Below are 18,155 nucleotides of genomic sequence, written 5' to 3' on the forward strand. Positions count from 1 at the left end.
AAGTCCTAGACTGAACCTGAGGTAGCTCCCTTCCTCCTCCTACCCCCATCATATAATAAGACACAGTTCAGTAAAAATCCTGGTTCTAATCCTGCTTCCACCACTCAGACGCTGTGTGGTCTTGGGAAAATTGCTGAAGCACCCTGAACCTTACAGACGATGATGGTGCAGGGTGGGTGAGAGAAATAGGACAACCAAACTCACGCACAGCCAGCACCTACTGCGCCAGCAGGCCCCTAGCAGGTGCTCAGTAAATTAATTTCCTCCTTCCACCGTGTGACCTGATTCCTTCCACGAAATGGTCAGGGCACTGCTGGGAAGAAGCCCACCAGCTTGGAGGCCCAGCAAGCCCGGGGCGCTGTCAATCCTTCTGGCAGCCACGTGAGTATATGTGGGGGCGGCCAGGGTCCCAAGAAGAGCAGCCTGGCTGCCCCTGTCTTGAAAGAGCTTGGGATGGGAGGATGTCAAAAACCCCACCCTGCGGGCAGGAGCCCTGGGTTTCAGTGCCCCTTGCCACCAGTCTGTTCTGTGACCTCACCGAGTGTGTGAGACTGGCCTTCGGGCCTCGGTTTGCTCACCAAGTTCCTCTGAAGGCAACAGTGTCGGGGGTTGGGGGGGGTGGGGGGGTGGGGGGGGAAGGGCTTGGCAGACGGTGAGGTGCTATGCATATGTGAGGGCTGTCCTCCTGAGCCGGGCTGGCCGGCAGGGAATGAGCAGGCAGAGAAGGGAGAGGCAAGTCCCTGCGGGCCTGTGTGGGGCGCTGGGCAGCATTGGCCGGTGGAACTTTCCACAGTGGAAGACTTGGTGTGCACTTGTGCTTTCTGACATGGTGACCGCTAGCCTGTGTTGACAGTAAGCCATTGAAATGTGGCTAGTGCGACTGAAGGACTGGATTTTTTTATTTGTTTCCTTTTTATCACGGTAACTAATATGTAATATTTACCACTTAACCATATTTAAGTGAACAGTTTTGTGACACAGGTCACCCTCGCATTGTTGTGCGACCGTCACCACGAGCTGTCCTCAGAACTTTTTCATCTTCCCCACGGACACTCTGCACCCGGTTACACGCTGCTCACTGTCCCCCCGCCACCCCCACTCCCAGCCGGTGGAAGCTGCCAGCCCACCTTCTGTCTCTATGAATGTGATCATCTAGGTGCCTCACTTAAGTGGAGTCACATCCTATTTGTCCTTCCGTGTCTGGCTTCTTTTACTTAGCATTACGTCTTCAAGGTTCAACTGTGTTGTAGCGTGTAAGTTCACTCACTTTTAATCAATTTAAGTGTGTGCAGCCGCACATGGCCAGTGGCCGCCCTATTGGGTTAAATGCCCAGGTTCTAGACCCAGTCTCCGTGGGTCCACTTCCCAGCTGTGCTAGCGACCAGTTGTGTCACCTCGGGCAAGTCACACCCCCCCCCCCCCCCCCCCCCGTGCTTCAGTTTCTCACCTGTAAAATGGGGACAGCAGCACTTCCCTTAGGGGCAATTTAAGGATCACATGATGTACCCCAAGTAGCGTGCCTAACACAGAGGCTTGTACTCAGGATATGCTCCATAAATGTTAATAATTGTTATTATCACAACTAGGACTCGAGAAGTTCGGATGACCAGAAAGAAGAAATCCCCGTGGAGAACTATGTAGCTCAGCGTTACATTGAAAACCCCTATCTGATAGGAGGTGAGCTGGCTGTCCCTGCCCCCTGCTCTTCCACTGGGCAGTCCAGTGGTCAGTCGGCAAGCACTGATGAGCAGCCTGCTGTGGGCTGGGCCTGACACTGGGCGAGGCGGGACGCAGAGATGGAGATCCGCCCTGCGCTCGCCCACCTCCTGGCTGTGCCCGTGCAGCTCCTCTGCCTGGCATGCCCTGCCCACTCCCTTCTCGGTGCACTGTGGTTCCCGCCATGCTTCACGAGCCAACCCGTTCATGCGTTTCTCCTGCAGATATTTATAAAGAGCCTGCTCATGGCCAGCCCCTGTCCTGGGTGCTGGCTGCCCACCCTGCTCTCACGGAGTGGAGACCCCAGGTGAACAGACAACGATAAGCCAGATGCAAACAAATAAGATAGTTCCACAGAGTGTTATGAAGTAAATCAAGCTGGATGGTGGGAGAGAGAGGGAGGGAGGGCCTCTCTGAGGAGGTGATAGGTGAGCTGAAACCTGAATGACACCTAGAAGTCACCCGTGGGTAAATTTGGAGGGAGAGGGAACAGCGAGGACCTAGGGCCTGAGGCGGGCTGGCAGAGAAGCTCTGTTTGCAGGGCTGTCAATGGGTGCAGGGTCCCTGGAGCCAGACTGCCTGGGTTCAAATCCTGACCTTTCCACTTAATAGCTGTGTGACCTTGGGCGATTTATTCACTTTGCCTGAACATCCTCTTTTCCTGTTTTTTAATAACAGCTTTATTGAGATATACTCACATACCACACAATCCATCCAGCCTAAATATACAACCCAATGGTTTTTATCATGTCCACACAACCCAGTCCCTTCCTGCGAAGCCTTCACGCATTTCCCCAGGGCATCCGCACATCTGCTTTTCCCACATGGGGTCCAACACGCAGGCATGTCAGTCCGTGTGTGACAGGGGCTGTAATTCCAGAGGGTCTTGTCCTCTGAGAGGGGCCAGGTGCCGGAAGGGGCATCTCTGAGTACTGTCAATCCACTCATCCCCCTACTCACCTCCCTGAACAGTGTCCTCCTCCAGGGGCAGCCCCTGGGTCCCTTCTCCTTCTTCCCCTCCCTCTCCCAGGGACCCCAGCCTCTCTCTCTGTGGCTTTAAATGTCATCCAGTGAGTCCCAGCTTTCTATCAAGAGCTTGCCCCCCACATCCCGAATCCTGACGTCTCCTAGCCCGTGACATCCCCTTCTGGGCCTCTCCTGGCAACTCAAACCCAAATACCTAGAATCCAGCCCTTGTCCTCCCCCGACCTTATGGCCCATTCTCCAGCCTCCCCATCTGAGGGGATGACCCCACCACCCCTTGTTGCTCAGCCAGATGTCAGAGACTATCCTGAGGGTGCCCCTCTCTTCCCCTCCCACATCCAGTTCTTCCCCAAGCTCCCAGCTCTAGATTCTGAGTGGCTACCTCCATCCCTGTCCTGGCCACTGTCCTTTCCTCCTGCGCTGGCCTCCTCACTGGTGCCCACTGCTGCTCTGGTCCCCTTTGGTCCCCTCCAACACAGCAGCCAGAGGCATTGGATACCCTTCAGCGGCTTCCCCTGGTCAGTGGAACAAAATCTAAAAATTGCACATGATCTAGCCCCTACTGACCTCATCTCCTTCCACTCTGCTCTTGGCCCTGTCTGGGGCTCTGGTCCCGCGGTTCCTCAGGCCTGAGGGCCCTGCCCCCTCTGGACCAGGAGGGCACCTTGTACCTCGTGTGGTATGTTGGGATTCATGTCTGTGGATCTGCTGGCGTATCCCCCAGACCTAGCGCGGTGCCTAACAATCCATATCTGCTACATGAATTGAGTGTTCCCTTGCCTCACAGGCCGCAAGTTTGACCTGCGCGTCTACGTGCTGGTGATGTCGGTGAGTAACTGAAACAGGCACCCTCCTCTGGTGGTAGGTGGGGGTGGCTGGACTCAGGGACGGGGGCAGAAGCCGTTCTGGGTGTAACTGTGTGAGCTTGTCTGACTTTGCCCACCTGGGAGAGCCCAGACGGACATCCGAGCGTGGGTGGGGGGAGGCAAACAGATCTGTTACCACCTTAGACACCGCAGCATGTGGGTTTGCCCTCCACATCCTTTTTCATCCATTCTGTCATCTGTGGCAAACACAGCTAACATTTACCGAGCACCTACTAAGTTCCAGGCGCTGGTATTTAGCAGGTTTTATCTCCTTCAGTCCTTCAATAACCAGGGAGATAGGTTCTATTATTCGTTTTACAGATGAGGAAACAGAGGGATTGAGTGACTTGCCCAAGGCACACAGCTGCTAAGTGAGAGCTGGGATTGGAATCCAGGCAGCCTAGCCCCAGGACCTAGTCTCTTAACCAAGGAGTTGCTATACTCCCTCTACCCATTCATTCATTCATTCATTCAACAGACATTTAAACCTTCACAATGCTGGGCACAAGGAGATAGGCTCACCCACTGTCTAGTGGGTGCTGTGAACACACCCTGAAGTGGGGCAGTCACATGGGGTGAGCAGAGAAGTCCCTTAATTTTGTTTTCTTCTGCATCTTGCCCCCACCCCCGCCCCTGGGAAAGAGGGAATAGAATCAAAGGAGGCTGATGTTTGGGCAGATTCTTTTTGTTTTTTTTAAGATTTTATTTATTTATTTTTAGGGAGGGAAGGGAGAGAGAGAGAGAGAGAGACAGAGAGAGAGAGAAAAACATCAATGTGCGGTTGCTGGGGGTTACGGCCTGCAACCCAGGCATGTACCCTGGCTGGGAATCAAACCTGGGACACTTTGGTTCCCAGCCTGCGCTCAATCCACTGAGCTACGCCAGCCAGGGTGGGCAGATTCTTGAAGAGTGATGCGGGAAAGAAGGAAAGGCCTGCCAGGTGGAGGGAACAGCAGGAGCAAAAGCCAGGAGGTGTGAAAGTGGGTGTACTTACTTTTTCCCATTTTTCTCTTCCTCCGTTCCCACTCTGTCACAGTATATCCCCCTGCGGGCCTGGCTGTACCGGGATGGCTTCGCCCGCTTCTCCAACACCCGCTTCACACTCAACAGCATTGACGACCAGTGTATCCTGGGACCTCACCTCCCCAGCCCCTTCGTGCTCCGCCCTTCTTGTCCTCTTGCTGTCCTGAGAGAGCACGTCCATTCCACAGATACTTTCTGAGTACCTGCTGAGTGCCGGGTTCTGGCCCGGGCACCAGACAGGCGGCAGCAGCAAACAAGGCAGGCCTGGTACCTTCTCTCCGGGAGCCGCCAGCCTTGCGGGGGTGGGAGGTCCCCCAGGGACCTGAGGAAAGCAGCCCTGCCCTGCTCGGGGCAGCTCACATCACACAGTCCTGTCTAATGACTGGGTGGGCGGTGTGCTTGACCTGCACCTTGATGCCCATTCACAGAATGCGGTATTCACGCCCATTAGAGTTCACAGGATGGAACAGCCTGAGCCCCTGTGGAGAGCGTTTGCATTGTCCTTTCACGTGCCTTTTCTCCCGTGCCTGCTCACTGGCTCACTCCCTCACTCCCTCACTCACATGCAATTTGATGCCACCCATCAAATTGGCGGGCCAGAAATGTGCTAAGACGCTGTGTTGGCAAGGCTGGGGCAATACATCCGTTGTTGGTGGGAGTGTACATTGGTACAACTTATTAGGAGGCAATCTGGAAACTGTCTATTGAAAGGCAAATGCACATACCCAGCAATTCTGCCTCTGGGACTTTCTCCTGCAGGCATGCTCACCACATAGGAAAATGGAGGTTTGAAGGTTATATTCATTGTGCAGCCTTGTTTGTGAGAGTGAAACAAATAGGAAACACGTAAATGAATGGTTCATTTCTACAATGGAATACTATGCAGCTGTCAAAAAGGAATGGGGCCGGGGTGGGGGGGTTACTTGATGTACTGATGTGAAATAATCTCCAAGATGTATCATTAATAGAAAAAAAACAAAGCATAGAACTCTGTGAAATGTCTACTCCCGTTCATGTTAAAAGTAACTCTATTCATGTTTCTGTCTGTGCATAGACATCCCTGAAAGGAGGTACAAAAATCTGTGTACAGAAGTTGCTTTTGGGAGGAGAAATGGGTGGCTGGGAAGGGTTTGGAAGGAGATATTTCCTTATATACTCCTTATACCTTTTGGCTTTTGAACCATGTGAATATATTATCTGGTTAAAATATCAACTTCAAAAGATGTGTTTAAGAGTTTTAGGCCTGAGCATCGGAGGAAAGGGGGCAAACAGTGTGGAAACATATCGGAGATGAATCAGCGGAACCAGGTTACCTGCAAATGGGAGAGGAAGAAATGGAGGGTGAGGCTGCCACGCTCTGGCTTGGACTGTCCAGCGGAGGCTTTTCCCCAGTCCCCAGCCCTCTGCCTTGATTTCGGCATTCGATTAGGTGTCTGTCCACGGTAATGCATTGCCTCGCCTGCATGTCAGAATGGGGGTAGGCCCTCCTGAGAATATTTTATAATTTGGGGGTTTTTTTCCTACTTGGCCAACTTCAGCATTTCCAGTGTGTTTCATTTTGTAAATCTAACAAGCATTTATGAGTTGCAAGTCATCAAATTTTAGTTTTGTTTTTGTTTTGCATCTCACATTTAAACAAATTAAAATTAAATGATGCGAGTAATGTCCTCAGAACAGTGCCAAGCCCAGGGCGACTACTCAGGACGAGCAGGGGTCCCTCCGCCATTCGAAGTGCTTACAGACCTCGGGGCGCCGTGGGGTCTGATTAAATAAACCCAGGCTGGCGCTCGTTTCTATTTAATGAGGCTTTACTGTTTTCATGGTGAGTGACTGCATGTAATTTCCCACCCCTTCTTTTAATTGTTTTACATTTTTAATATTGAAAGATTTAAAAAAATATTTTAAACTGCAGAAAAGACTATAACAGAAATCTATGCATCTACCATCCAGAGTGAACAGAAATTAATATTTTGCCACATTTGCTTCAGATATTACACACCAACTTTTAAAATAATAAAGCAACCTTGAGTCACAAAATAGTAAGACACGTTTTTAACCTGACTTTAATAACTGTGCATTAAAATATATATAGTTCGATATGTATGAACATTATGTATATAGTAAAAACGTGCACACAAAATACAAAAATACTCACCTTAATACTGTAATAGTGAACAAGTAGAGCCCTGGCTGGTGTGGCTCACTGGACCGAGTGCTGGTCTGCAAACGAAAGGTCGCCAGTTCGATTCCCAGTCAGGGCACCTGCCTGGGTTGTCGGCCAGGTCCTCAGTAGGGAGCATGTGAGAGGCAACCACACATTGACGTTTCCCTTTCTCCCTCCCTCCCTTTCTCTAAAAATAAATAAAATCTTTTTTTTTTAAAAGAAATCTCAGAGTATTAAGCGAAAGACAACAAGCAAGTTGCAGAAGTGGTACATCGATAATCCCGTTTTTGCTTTTAAGGAAGTATGCTTCTGTGTAGAAGGAAGTATGAAAGGGAGGGAGGGAGAAAGGGGAACTGGGAAGGATTAGATTCAGGTCAGGAAACATTTATTTTTTACTTTTCGCATTTTCCTATATTATGAGTTGTTTTTACAATTGCTATGCATTACTTTAAGAATAAAAATAAAACATGTAAAGAATATAGCTTTCATAATAGCAATAGTATAGCTCTTTAAAGATAATTCAGAAAAAGCAAAAAGGAGAAAAAAAGACAAGACACTTGTCTAGTCACATTTTCTGGAGATAAGTACTTCCTATTGTGATGTATTTCCTCCCAGGTTTGTTTGTGCAGCTTTTTTATTGTTTACCATTGTATAGATATAACCTTTTTTTTTTTCACTAAATAGTATATCAGCATTTTCCTTGTAGGCATTTTTTATTAGTTACAGAATGTTCCACTGAGTAGATACACTGGTTTACTAGTCACCCATGCTGCAGGCATGGGGGAAGTATTCAGCTTATTCCTACTATGGCATACAATGCTGCAAAGAAACATATTTTTAAATAAATCTTTTACTATATTTTTCCCCCTTTGGATGATGTCACAGGGGTGTAAGTACCAGGTTAAGGGCATTTGGTCAGACTGGTTTCTGGAAGATCGCTTTATATTTGTGCCCTCGCACTGGCAGGCCCCTCCCACCCCACCTGCCCCGGTCCATTGCTGCCCAAGGTCGTTCCTGAAACGACTGCGCATCTGGGCGCAGCGCACGTGGATGCGGCGTATACGTGGGCCTGCGCTGCCCTGTCCCTGCAGCTGCCCTGGGGGTGCGAGCTTTTTCCAGATAAAACGGTTAACAAAAATTCGAGTGACTTGGGGAAGCAGGGTTTTGCCTTAGAATTTCCCTCTCTTCCCATTTGCATTTTTTCCCCATTTCGCATCCCGTTAAAATTGTATTTTATGTCCCAAAATACAATTACTAGAAACCTTGGGCACTTTCCCAAATGGTCTTTACCAGTTATATTTTCTCTTTTATGTTTCCATATCCTTTATTTATCTATTAGGGTCATAAAATTTTAGTGCTAACGATTTATGTGGAATTTTCCTGTGACAAAAATATCAGCCTGTCGTGTTTGCTACAAATCTTTTCTCTGGTCGTGTTTGCCTTTCACTTCTGCCTGGATAGTCTGATTATTTTTATTTTGGCATAGTTGATTCTGTCCACTGATTTCCTGTGGATTTTTACTGTTGTACCTAAGCTGTGGAAATTCTTTTGCCCCAACAATTTCACAACGAATAGGTTCCACTTCTCCAGAGACTGGTTTCGGTTGTTCGTTTACTCTTTGCTGCCTGGCTGTTTGGTCAGTGTCTGTGCAGAGGGGAGGCTCAGAGGTCAGGTGAGCAGTCACCCCAGCTTCTCTCTTAGCCCCCCACGCCCACCCCAACTAGGGAAGCCCCTGGTTTCTCCTTCCTGCAGGCAGGCGCAGTATGTGAAGGGATGGGAACAATGCTCCCTCCATCGCAGGGAGTGAGGCCCCTCTTGAGCCAGTAACTCCCTTTGCCTGAACATCCTCTTTTCCTATCTTTAATAACAACTTTATTGAGGTATGTTCACATGGCATAGAATTCACCGAGTCGAAGCATACAACCCAATGCTTTTTATTGTATTCACACAAACATCCCCATGAACAGGCTTAGAATTGTCATCATCCCCTAAAAGGAACCCCAGACTCATGAGCTGCCGTTTCCCACTTCCTCCACCACCATCCCCGCCCCAGACCTAAGCCACCACTTTCTGCCTATTTGCCGGTTGCAGACATTTAATATGAATGGATTCAAATGGTATGAGGTCTTCTGTGTCTGACTTCTTTCACTTAGCTTAATGCTTTCAAGATTTATTCATGTTGTAGCATTGATCAGTGTTTCCTCTTCATTGGCAAATAATATTCCTTCTATGGATATAACACATTTTATTTATCCATTCACGAGCTGATGGATGTTTGGGTTGTTTCCACTCTTTGGCTGTTGTGAGTAATGCTGCTGTGAATGTTCATGTGCAAGTTTTTGTGTGGGCATGTGTTTTTATTTCTCTTGTGTATATACGAGAAGGGGAATTGCTGGTCATGTGGTAATTCTGTTTTACTCTCTAAGGAGCCTGGAGACCATTTTCCAAAGCACTGTGGCATCTACATTCCCACCAGGATGGTATGTGGATCCCAATTGCTCTACACTTGCCGACACTTGTTACTATCTGTTCTCTTTCTTATAGCAACCCTAGGAGGTGTGAGTGGTTTGTATTTGCATTTCCCTGATGACTAATGATGGTAAGCAATTTTTCATGTGCTTGTTGAGCGTTTGTTAACCTTCTCTGGGTAAATGTCTACTCAAAGTCCTTGCCTACTTTTCAATTGGATTATGTGTCTTTTTAATTGTTGAGCTGTAAGAGTTCATGTATTTTTAATACTCCCTTCTCAGACACATGACTTACAAATATTCTGTTTCATTCTGCATGTTGTCCTTTATTTTTAAGGGCTATTTTTGTAGCAGTTTTAGGTTCAAAGCAAAACTGAGAGGAAGGTACCGAGATTTCCCATATGCCCTCTGCCTCCACACGTGCATTCTCCCCCCCGTTATCAGCACCCCCCATCAGTTAGTTACAATTGACAAACCCATATTGGCACATCAAATCACCCCGAGTCCAGGACTTACACTGAGGCTGTGCACTCGATGGGTTAGATAGGTATACGGACACGTGTCCGTCCATATTATATCGTGCAGACTCTCGTCACTGCCCTAAAATCCTCTGGGCCCCACCTCTTTACGTGCTTGATAACATTCTTTGAAGCACAAACGTTTTAAATCCTGATGAAGTTCAGTTTATCTATTTTTTTTTCTTTGGTCACTTGTGCTTTTGGTGTCCCATCTAAGGTCATGACTTTTCCCTGTATTTTATTCTAAGAGACTTACCATGTTGGCTCTTATGTTTAGGCCCACGGTCCATTTGGAGTTCACTTTTGTCTGTGGTATGAGGAGAGGGGTCCAACCGTATTCTTTCGCACTCGGGGGTCCAGGCATCCCGGCCCATTTGGTGAAAAGACTGTGCTTCCCCATAGAACTGCCTCAGCATACATTTCGTAAATCAATTGACTATGAACTTAAGGGCTCTTTGATTATTTAGTGGTTTGTTATGTGCTTATTCTTTTGAAATTAAGGTAGAAAAACTCTCAGATAAATGTGAAAAAAGAAAAATCTTTGGAAAGCTCCTAAGAAGACATGCTAGGACGATAGTGCTAAAGAGGGTGCCCACCTCTCTCTTGAGGCCGAAGCCGCCTTCCCTGTCGGACACGCTACGGACACGGAGCAGCGTGTTTTAGGGGGATTAGACTTGGGTTAGTGACCTAGAGCCCCACCTCCCCATCTTTGAACTGTCCCGACAAGTCCTGGAGAAAGTTACATCTTACGGTCATTTCATGAGGTTTGGGGGCTTCATCCTCCTCCACTGTGGGGGGTGGATGATGAGGAGGGGCCATTCTGAATGGCTGTCCCTTAACCTCACCGTATCTCATAGGTCTCTTCTTCGAGACAGGGACGATCCGGAGAACGCATGAGAGGATGCATGTGAGCATGCTCTGCAAGCTGCAGAGAGCTGTGCGGGCCTCCCTGGTGGTCAGCATGGGGATGACAACAAAAGGCAGACTTTCAGAGCTGGGACATCAAAGGCTATCTTGACCTCACCCCAAAGCTGGACCATTGTTCCAATGTTCCTACAATGTGGCCACCCAGCCTGAACCCCTCCGGTAACAGAGAGCTCCAGATGTCCTGAGATGGCTGTTCTGTGTTCAGTCTCTCTACTAGTTAGAAAACGTTCTCCTCTTGAGCTGGAAAATCATGATATAAGACCAGTTATGCCAGGCACTGTAAGAGGTGCTTCTGTGCAGAATGTTGTCTGATTTTCAGATAACCCTGGAGGCCAGTATACTATTAGGTACTCCCATTCAGTAGGTCGGGAAAAAGACTCGGGGGCCCAGTAAAGATGCGGGCAGGATTTGAACCCAAGACCTCTGACTCTAAAGCCCATACACATGACCTCTGGGCTGTTTGTCGTCTTCCCCATCAATTCCCAAGGAAGTGCCTTAGTTTGGCCTCTGGGATCTATGTGGCGCAGGACTCACCCTTCTTGTCCATGTTGATCCTTGACCGCTGACCTCTGCCAGATGTGCACCTCACCAATGTCGCCGTGCAGAAGACGTCCCCCGACTACCACCCAAAGAAGGTGAGCACGCTGGGCTTCTGCCCTCCAGGTGCAGCCCCTGGGACTGGCGGGGGTGGCGAGTTAGAGAGTGAAAGAGCCCAAGACAGGCTGTCTGCCTTGCGCTCATAGTTCACAGTGAAGTCAGGCCCCCCTTCCCAGTTGCAGGGCCCACGGCAAGAGTACAAATGGAGGCCCATGCATTGCGTCCAGGTTTCTAAGTTACCAATCAAACTAACACACCCTCTGGCATATGTGTTCTGTCCTTCTGCCTCGACAGATATGCTTCTATCTACCTATTTTTATCTATCTGTCTATCCATCATCATCATCTAATAACCTGCAAGGCCAGGTTCAGATTTAGAGTTCTCGGACTTCTCAGAGGTAACAGAACAGAGGTGCACTGGGAGAGCTGGTTCCCTGCTCACACCCACACAGTGGGGGCCTCCTGCACACCCACCGACCCTGCCACAAACAGCCGTTGATCGTCCCTTGGGCCGTGGGATGCAGCACGGTCGGTGCAACCTGTCTTCAGGGAGGCGGCAGGCCCAGGAGAGAGGGCTGCACAGGATGTTGGTGCAAGAACTCCTGGGGCTGTGGGTGCCCAGGCTATGCTTTAGAACGAGAGGCACACACACTCTGGACTGGCGCATCCCCTTGGGCATGCGGCGTCTTTGCCCCGAAAGGAGGGACACACTTGGGGTTGGCCTAATCACAGCACTCAGGGATGGGTTCCCCATGTCCGAGCCTGAGGACCGTGTTGATGGCAATTGTCGGAGGGTCCTGGCCAGCCAGGTCCCGGTTAACTGGGGCTCCCTCTCCCCAAATCCCAACACACGGGCCCCAGGGCTGCAAATGGATGCTGCAGCGCTTCCGGCAGTACCTGGCGTCCAAGCACGGGCCAGAGGCAGTGGAGACGCTCTTCAGCAACATGGACAACATCTTCATCAAGAGCCTGCAGAGCGTGCAGAAGGTGATCATCAGTGACAAGCACTGCTTCGAGCTGTACGGCTATGACATCCTCATAGACCAGGACCTCAAGCCGTAAGTGGATGGGCCAGTGGCCCTGGAGAGCTGGGGGGGGGGGGGTCGTTTTCCACACTCCGCACCCAGACTGCCTGGGTTTGATCTCAGCTCTGCCACTCTGTGCTCGTTGGACACACTTTCTGTTGCCTCAGTTTCCCCACCTGTAATATGGCGGTCGTGCCTGCAGGATTGTTATGAGGAACAAATGAGCTATTGTCTGTGGATCACTGAGCCCATGCCTGGCACGGAGAGGCCTTTCCTGAATATCTGCTGAGTCAGGGACCCTCCCCTGGTGCCAGGCAGGAAAACCCCCCTTGGAAAGCCCTGGTGCTTTCAGGATGCAAAGTGTCTCGTAAGGGAGTATCGTTACCATGTCAATCCCTGTCCAGGACTGGGTGCACCCCCTCGGTGTCCATGAGGTTGAGCTGATGAGTAGAACAAACCTGAGGTGACAGGGACCACAGCGATGGCCCTCCCATGAAACCAGTGGGGTTGTTCTGGGAGCTGGAGGTCACACAGTAGGTCAAGGACAGAGCCAGGCCCCGGGAACTATGACCTGAGCCAGCCCCGAGACTCCTGGATCCAGCCCCTCCCCAGGGTCACTGTGTGGTATTGATGGGTTTTCTGAGCCAGAAGTAGGAGTCAGAGAGCAAGGCTTCAGTCAGGCTCAGGTTCAAGAGGAACAGGGTTCTGGTACCAGTGGGTCTCTCTCCTGTGCCCCCTGGGGTAAGGTGTGGCCGTGGGCGTCAGAGTGGATGCTGATGGGGGACACAAGCTGGGAGGAGGCAGCAGATAGTAGACAGTGGGGCCCGAGTCTCCTGCTGACCTGCTGGGGGAGCCCTTCTGTCTCTGTGCCCAGCTCCTGGCTGCAAATGCGCAGGTTGCACAAAACAAGAGGCAGTGAGCTGGAGGCCCTTGGGTTGCTTTCCACCAGCAGACACTTCACATCGGGCCTTCAGAATGCCTCTTGTTTCTTCTTCACTGAAATCCAGTGACAATCTGTAAACACTGGCAGATCTGGATGTTTGGCTTTTCTGGAGAACTCAGATGATCCAGTGATTCTGGGCTCACACTCCCACAGGCAACCCTGCCCGGAAGCTGGCCACAGCCAGCCCTTTAAGTCATGGAATGCTCTTTCCAGCGCACCTGAGCCACGCCCCTGTGGGGGACAACAAATCTTTTTAAAACTGTTTTCAAAAAGTTTTAGCCACTGGAGCCTTTCTTCTAATGGAAAGTGGAGGAAGCACTCTGGTTGAAGAGAGGGTGGGGCCCAGGCCCCCCATCCAGCCTCTCATTGAAATTCCAGGGGCTCCAGGGCCTGAGGTTCTCCACTCCCCTCCCCGCTCAGGTGGCTCCTGGAGGTCAACGCGTCCCCATCACTGACAGCCAGCAGCCCGGAGGACTATGAGCTCAAGGCCTGCCTCCTGGAAGATACCCTGCACATCGTGGACATGGAGGCCAGGTGAGGGCGGGGGGTGGGGGGAAGCCTCGCTCCTGCACCCCTGCCCGTGACAACTAGGGCTCCCCCCAAGGAAGAGGTAGGACTCAGAGCCCCAGGATGTGGGCAGCCTGCAGAAACACCCGGCCTGCCCTGCCACTCTACAGATGGAGCGACCACAATGGGCTGGCCACGCGGGCTCGGGGCCTGGTCCAAGGACTCAGCCCTTTGGGGGGGTCAGAGCGGGGCCCTCCACCACTTTCTGGGACTCGGTCCAGCAGACTTCCTCAACACCCCCTGACTGTGGGACCCAGGACCAGTCTCCTCACCTCTCTGAGCTTCTTTCCTCCTCCAGAAAATGGGAAACATTGTGCCTGCCTCTCGGGAGTGTTAGGTTAATTTACCGAGATCATTTATTGTCAAGTGCCTATCAAGTGCTCGTAAGAGACCATGTATTGTTACAACAATGTGTATATGATGGAAAAATCCAGGGTCTGACTTCGGTCAGTATTGGTTTGTCTGTCTCCTCCCTCCCCCCTTCCCTCTCGTCTCTTTCTGCTCTATTAGATGTTTATCAATTATTCCAGCAGGAGTTTGAGGGCTGACTTTCACGCTCATGGGTAGGGATTGGGTCACATGCCCATCTCTGAACCAATCACTGTGACTCTGATTGACAGGCCTAGGTCTCGTGTCCACCTCCCGAGGGGGTGGGGTCAACCTCCCTTGAGCCACATGAGTGGGAGAGGGAGGAGTGGTCCTCAGAGGAAACACCGAGGCACCCGTAGGCTGAAAGAAGGTGAAATGGATGCTGAGCAGAGGGAACATCAGGTGCCCACTATATCTACTATCACTTATTCATTCAACAAACATTTGAGCCCCTACTTTGAGCCAGACCCTGTGCCACACACTGAGGACATGGTAAAGGACAGGACAGACCCATCCCTAACTTCATGGAGTTTATGGTCTGGGGAAGGCAGCACAGTTTAAACAGAAAGCAGAAGTAATGAGGACAAGTAGTTGAATCAAGGGACGAAAACAGGGGACGACCCCTCTGAGACCTGTGTGGGCACCCGGGAGACAGCCAGTGAATGGGTGGAGAAAGGAGGGAGTTCTTACAGTGTTGGAACTTGCATGGTGCCAGGGTGAACCGGGAACCTGGCTCCGGTCTTTGGGCTGTGGCCCGTGCACCTTCCTTAACCCTTTTCTGTCTCCTGCCGGGCCAGGCTCACAGGAAAGGAGAAGCGAGTGGGAGGCTTTGACCTCATGTGGAACGATGGCCCCGTCAGCAGAGAAGAGGGGGCTCCCGACCTGTCAGAGACGGGGAACTTTGCGACCAACACACACCTCGGTATGTGGGGCCAGGTGGGGAGTGGGCACTGAGGATACGTCAATGGGGGGGGGGGGTGCCAGGTAGTCTAGGACTGGTAGCTTGGCACAGCAATATGACCTTGGGCCATGGACTTAAACTCCTTGTTCCTCATCTGTAAAATGAAGATTAAACAGTTTCTATCTCAATACATGCCTAGAACCCTGGCTGACACATAAGAGAGAGACATTATTAATCTGTCAGGAGGTAGATTTCAAAAGGCTCAGAGAAACCACCAAAAACAACCACCAGGAAACCCTGCATGACAGGTTAAGAGAAATTAAGGACTTCGGGGCTTGACTTTAAACTTGGTGTTTAAAAAAATGAAAATTTCCTCTGATTATAAAAATTATTCACACTTATTGCAGAATATTTAAAAACTAAAGAAGGAAATAAAACAACATTCCGACATAACCATCTTTAACAATCTGGTGTATTGCCTTGCAGTTTTTAAAAAACGCACACGCTCATCCTCCCTCTCGCACAGAGCTGGCACAGGGCCGCGGCTCCGGTCCCGCTTTCCCACGCAGCGCTCCTCACCATTCAACAGTATTAGTAAGAGCCTATCTTTTGGAAACACTTATTTGCCAGGCCTAGCCTAAATATTTTACATACTTAATCTCGTTTCATTTTTAGACAGCTTTCATTATCAGTTTACAGAGGAGGAAATGACCTCCAGATGTTACACAGCTTGCTTAGAGCTGGTGGGCTGGGACTCGAACCCCCATCTGTCTGATTCTGAAACCTGAATGCTGGACTGCTAGGCTCTCCTGTCCCTTGGCACCGTTAGAAATGAAATTACCACATGGCTACAAAATATTCCAGCTTGTAAAGATGCCAGGTTTGCTAAACCAATTTCTTGTCATCGAGCACATGGCATGATTTCAACTTTTCACCTTTATAAACAAGGCCGTGGTCAACACCCTTTCACAGAAAGCGCGACTGAAAAACCTGGCTGTTTCTTTATGACAGATTCCTAGAATATAACTACTGGGCCAAAGGGATGGGCTTATTACAGCCAAATGGTTTTCTAGAAAGATTACTCGAATTTGCCAGCTCTGAATTAAAAAGAAAAAAAATTAACAACTTGTGCATTGCACTGATTACTGGTGAGGTTTCAGATTGTCGAATTTGCATTTCTTCTTTTGTTAGCTGTCCATACTCTGTTTTCCAATGGGTTTACATTTTTCTAGATGTATAAAGGCCTTGGATAGTGATACGTTGAGGATATAACCCCTCTGTCGAGCTCATTGTAAATATTTTACTGAGTTTGTAATTTGATTTTGAATGCAGTTTGTAGCATCTTTTTTTTTCTTATGAAAAGATTTTAAGGTTTTTTTTAGTGATTTAGGATTGGGCTGGCCACAAGCCATAAAAAAGCCAGCTAATAGTTATCCAGAGAGGGACTGAGTTGTCTGAGTCACAGGAAGTCTCGGGGTTGGCTATGCAGGGCTGACACGATGGCAGCAAGATGCCCCCAAAGACCCAGCTCTTCCCTCTTTTTGCTTTGCTACACTTAGCAGTTTGCCTTGGTACGCGTGCTTGTTGCCTCATGGTTGCAAGATGGCTGCTCCAACTCCAGACACGATATCCTTATCCCAGGCAGAGAGAAACAGGAAGATCCAAGGGCCAAAGCCTTTCCTTCAAGCTTTGACTGTTTATTCCAGAAGGGAAGCCCTCTCGTGGACCTCTCCTGATCTTTTATCCGTCAGGCCTGGCTCACATGGCCACCTGAGATGCAAGGAGGTTTGTGGATGGCTTTTCCACAGCAGATCCCTAGTGTCTGCCACATCATGTTCTTGGAGGATGACAGCATAGTGCTTTCAAGCGTACAATCACCTGGAAATCTTGTTAAAGTGAAGTTTATGATTCTGTGGGTCTGGCATAGGGCCCAAAACTCTGCATCTCTGGGAAGCTCCCAGGGGACGCTATTAGTTAACTGTTACTGTGTAACGAGCTTTCCCAAAACCTGACAGCTTAAAACAACTATCTTATTTGCTTCTCATTCTTCAGGTGTCATCTAGAGTCACTCATAGGGCTGCAGACACCTGGCACATTTACTGAGATCTGATGGCCTAGGACAGCCTCACTGACATGTGGTGGCTGGTTCTGATGGTCAGCAGGGCCTCTCCTTCTTGGTGGCCATTTGTCCTCTGGAAGTGCTGCCCTGGCTTCTTCACGCGGTGCTCCCAGGGATCCAAGGCGGTGAGAGAAGACGTAGCAAAGCTTTGAGGGCTAGGCTTAGAAGACCCACAGTGTCAGCCTGCCACAAAGCATTAGTTAAAGCTAGTCCAGCCCAGATTCATGGGGCAAGAAAATAGACTCCACCTCTTGGTGGAAGAAAAGCAGTCACCTTACAGAGAGGTTTGCCTCTAGGCAAGGGAGGAGCCGTTGCAGCTTTTTTGCTAACAGTCCACCTCAGAAATCGATGCTGCTGCTTTCTGGACCCTGTTGAGCAGCAAAGATCCAGAACAGTGTTGCTCCACCTCAGCTGCATTTTGGAATCACATGGGAGCTTTAGAAAACACTGATGCCTGCTGGAGAAAAAGATATGGGTGGTCTGGACATCAGTGCTTTCTAAGATCTCCCAGATGACTCTGAAGCACAGCCTCAGTGGAGAGCCGCTGCTCAGGAAGTCTCTACAGAATCATTGCCAAGTACCTAGTAGAGTGCCTGGGCATATGGTGGTGAAGGCAAGGGACTCACCAGGGGAGGGTGCTGGTGAAATGCGTCACGGATGTGTTGAGGGATTTCCCAATGAACGGATGAGCAGATACCCCAGAGACAAGGGTAGAACTCCGAGAAGAGATCTGTGTTGGACGTAAAGACTTGGGAGTTATGAATAAGTCAATTACAGCTAAGGCCAGGGTTCCACGGAACCCTGGGGAGGCGTACAGTGGGCTTGTAGCTCAGTGAGGCCTCGGTGAGTGGTGAGTGCATAGGAGTTGGAAACGGGGCCTTGGGGTGCTAAGAAAGACGGCCGACGCTGCCAGGTCAGTAGCTGTGGCCACACGAGCTCATCACTCAACCAGCAGTTGGGAGTGGCATC

The 18,155-nt window shown here is 49.9% G+C and overlaps 1 protein-coding gene across 1 annotated transcript in view; it reads left to right on the top strand.

Annotated features, from left to right (window-relative positions):
• Positions 1–18,155, top strand: part of TTLL9 (tubulin tyrosine ligase like 9) — a 37,638-nt gene that overhangs the window by 18,203 nt on the left and 1,280 nt on the right. The window contains exons 7-14 of the mRNA XM_028524702.2: positions 307–381; positions 1,587–1,677; positions 3,488–3,528; positions 4,603–4,690; positions 11,243–11,301; positions 12,124–12,320; positions 13,651–13,764; positions 14,964–15,088. Coding sequence (XP_028380503.1) covers positions 307–381; positions 1,587–1,677; positions 3,488–3,528; positions 4,603–4,690; positions 11,243–11,301; positions 12,124–12,320; positions 13,651–13,764; positions 14,964–15,088 — 790 coding nt within the window. The remainder of the gene's footprint in view (positions 1–306; positions 382–1,586; positions 1,678–3,487; positions 3,529–4,602; positions 4,691–11,242; positions 11,302–12,123; positions 12,321–13,650; positions 13,765–14,963; positions 15,089–18,155) is intronic.

This window comes from Phyllostomus discolor, chromosome 9, assembly GCF_004126475.2.
Source record: "Phyllostomus discolor isolate MPI-MPIP mPhyDis1 chromosome 9, mPhyDis1.pri.v3, whole genome shotgun sequence".
Taxonomy (NCBI): Eukaryota; Metazoa; Chordata; class Mammalia; order Chiroptera; family Phyllostomidae; genus Phyllostomus; species Phyllostomus discolor.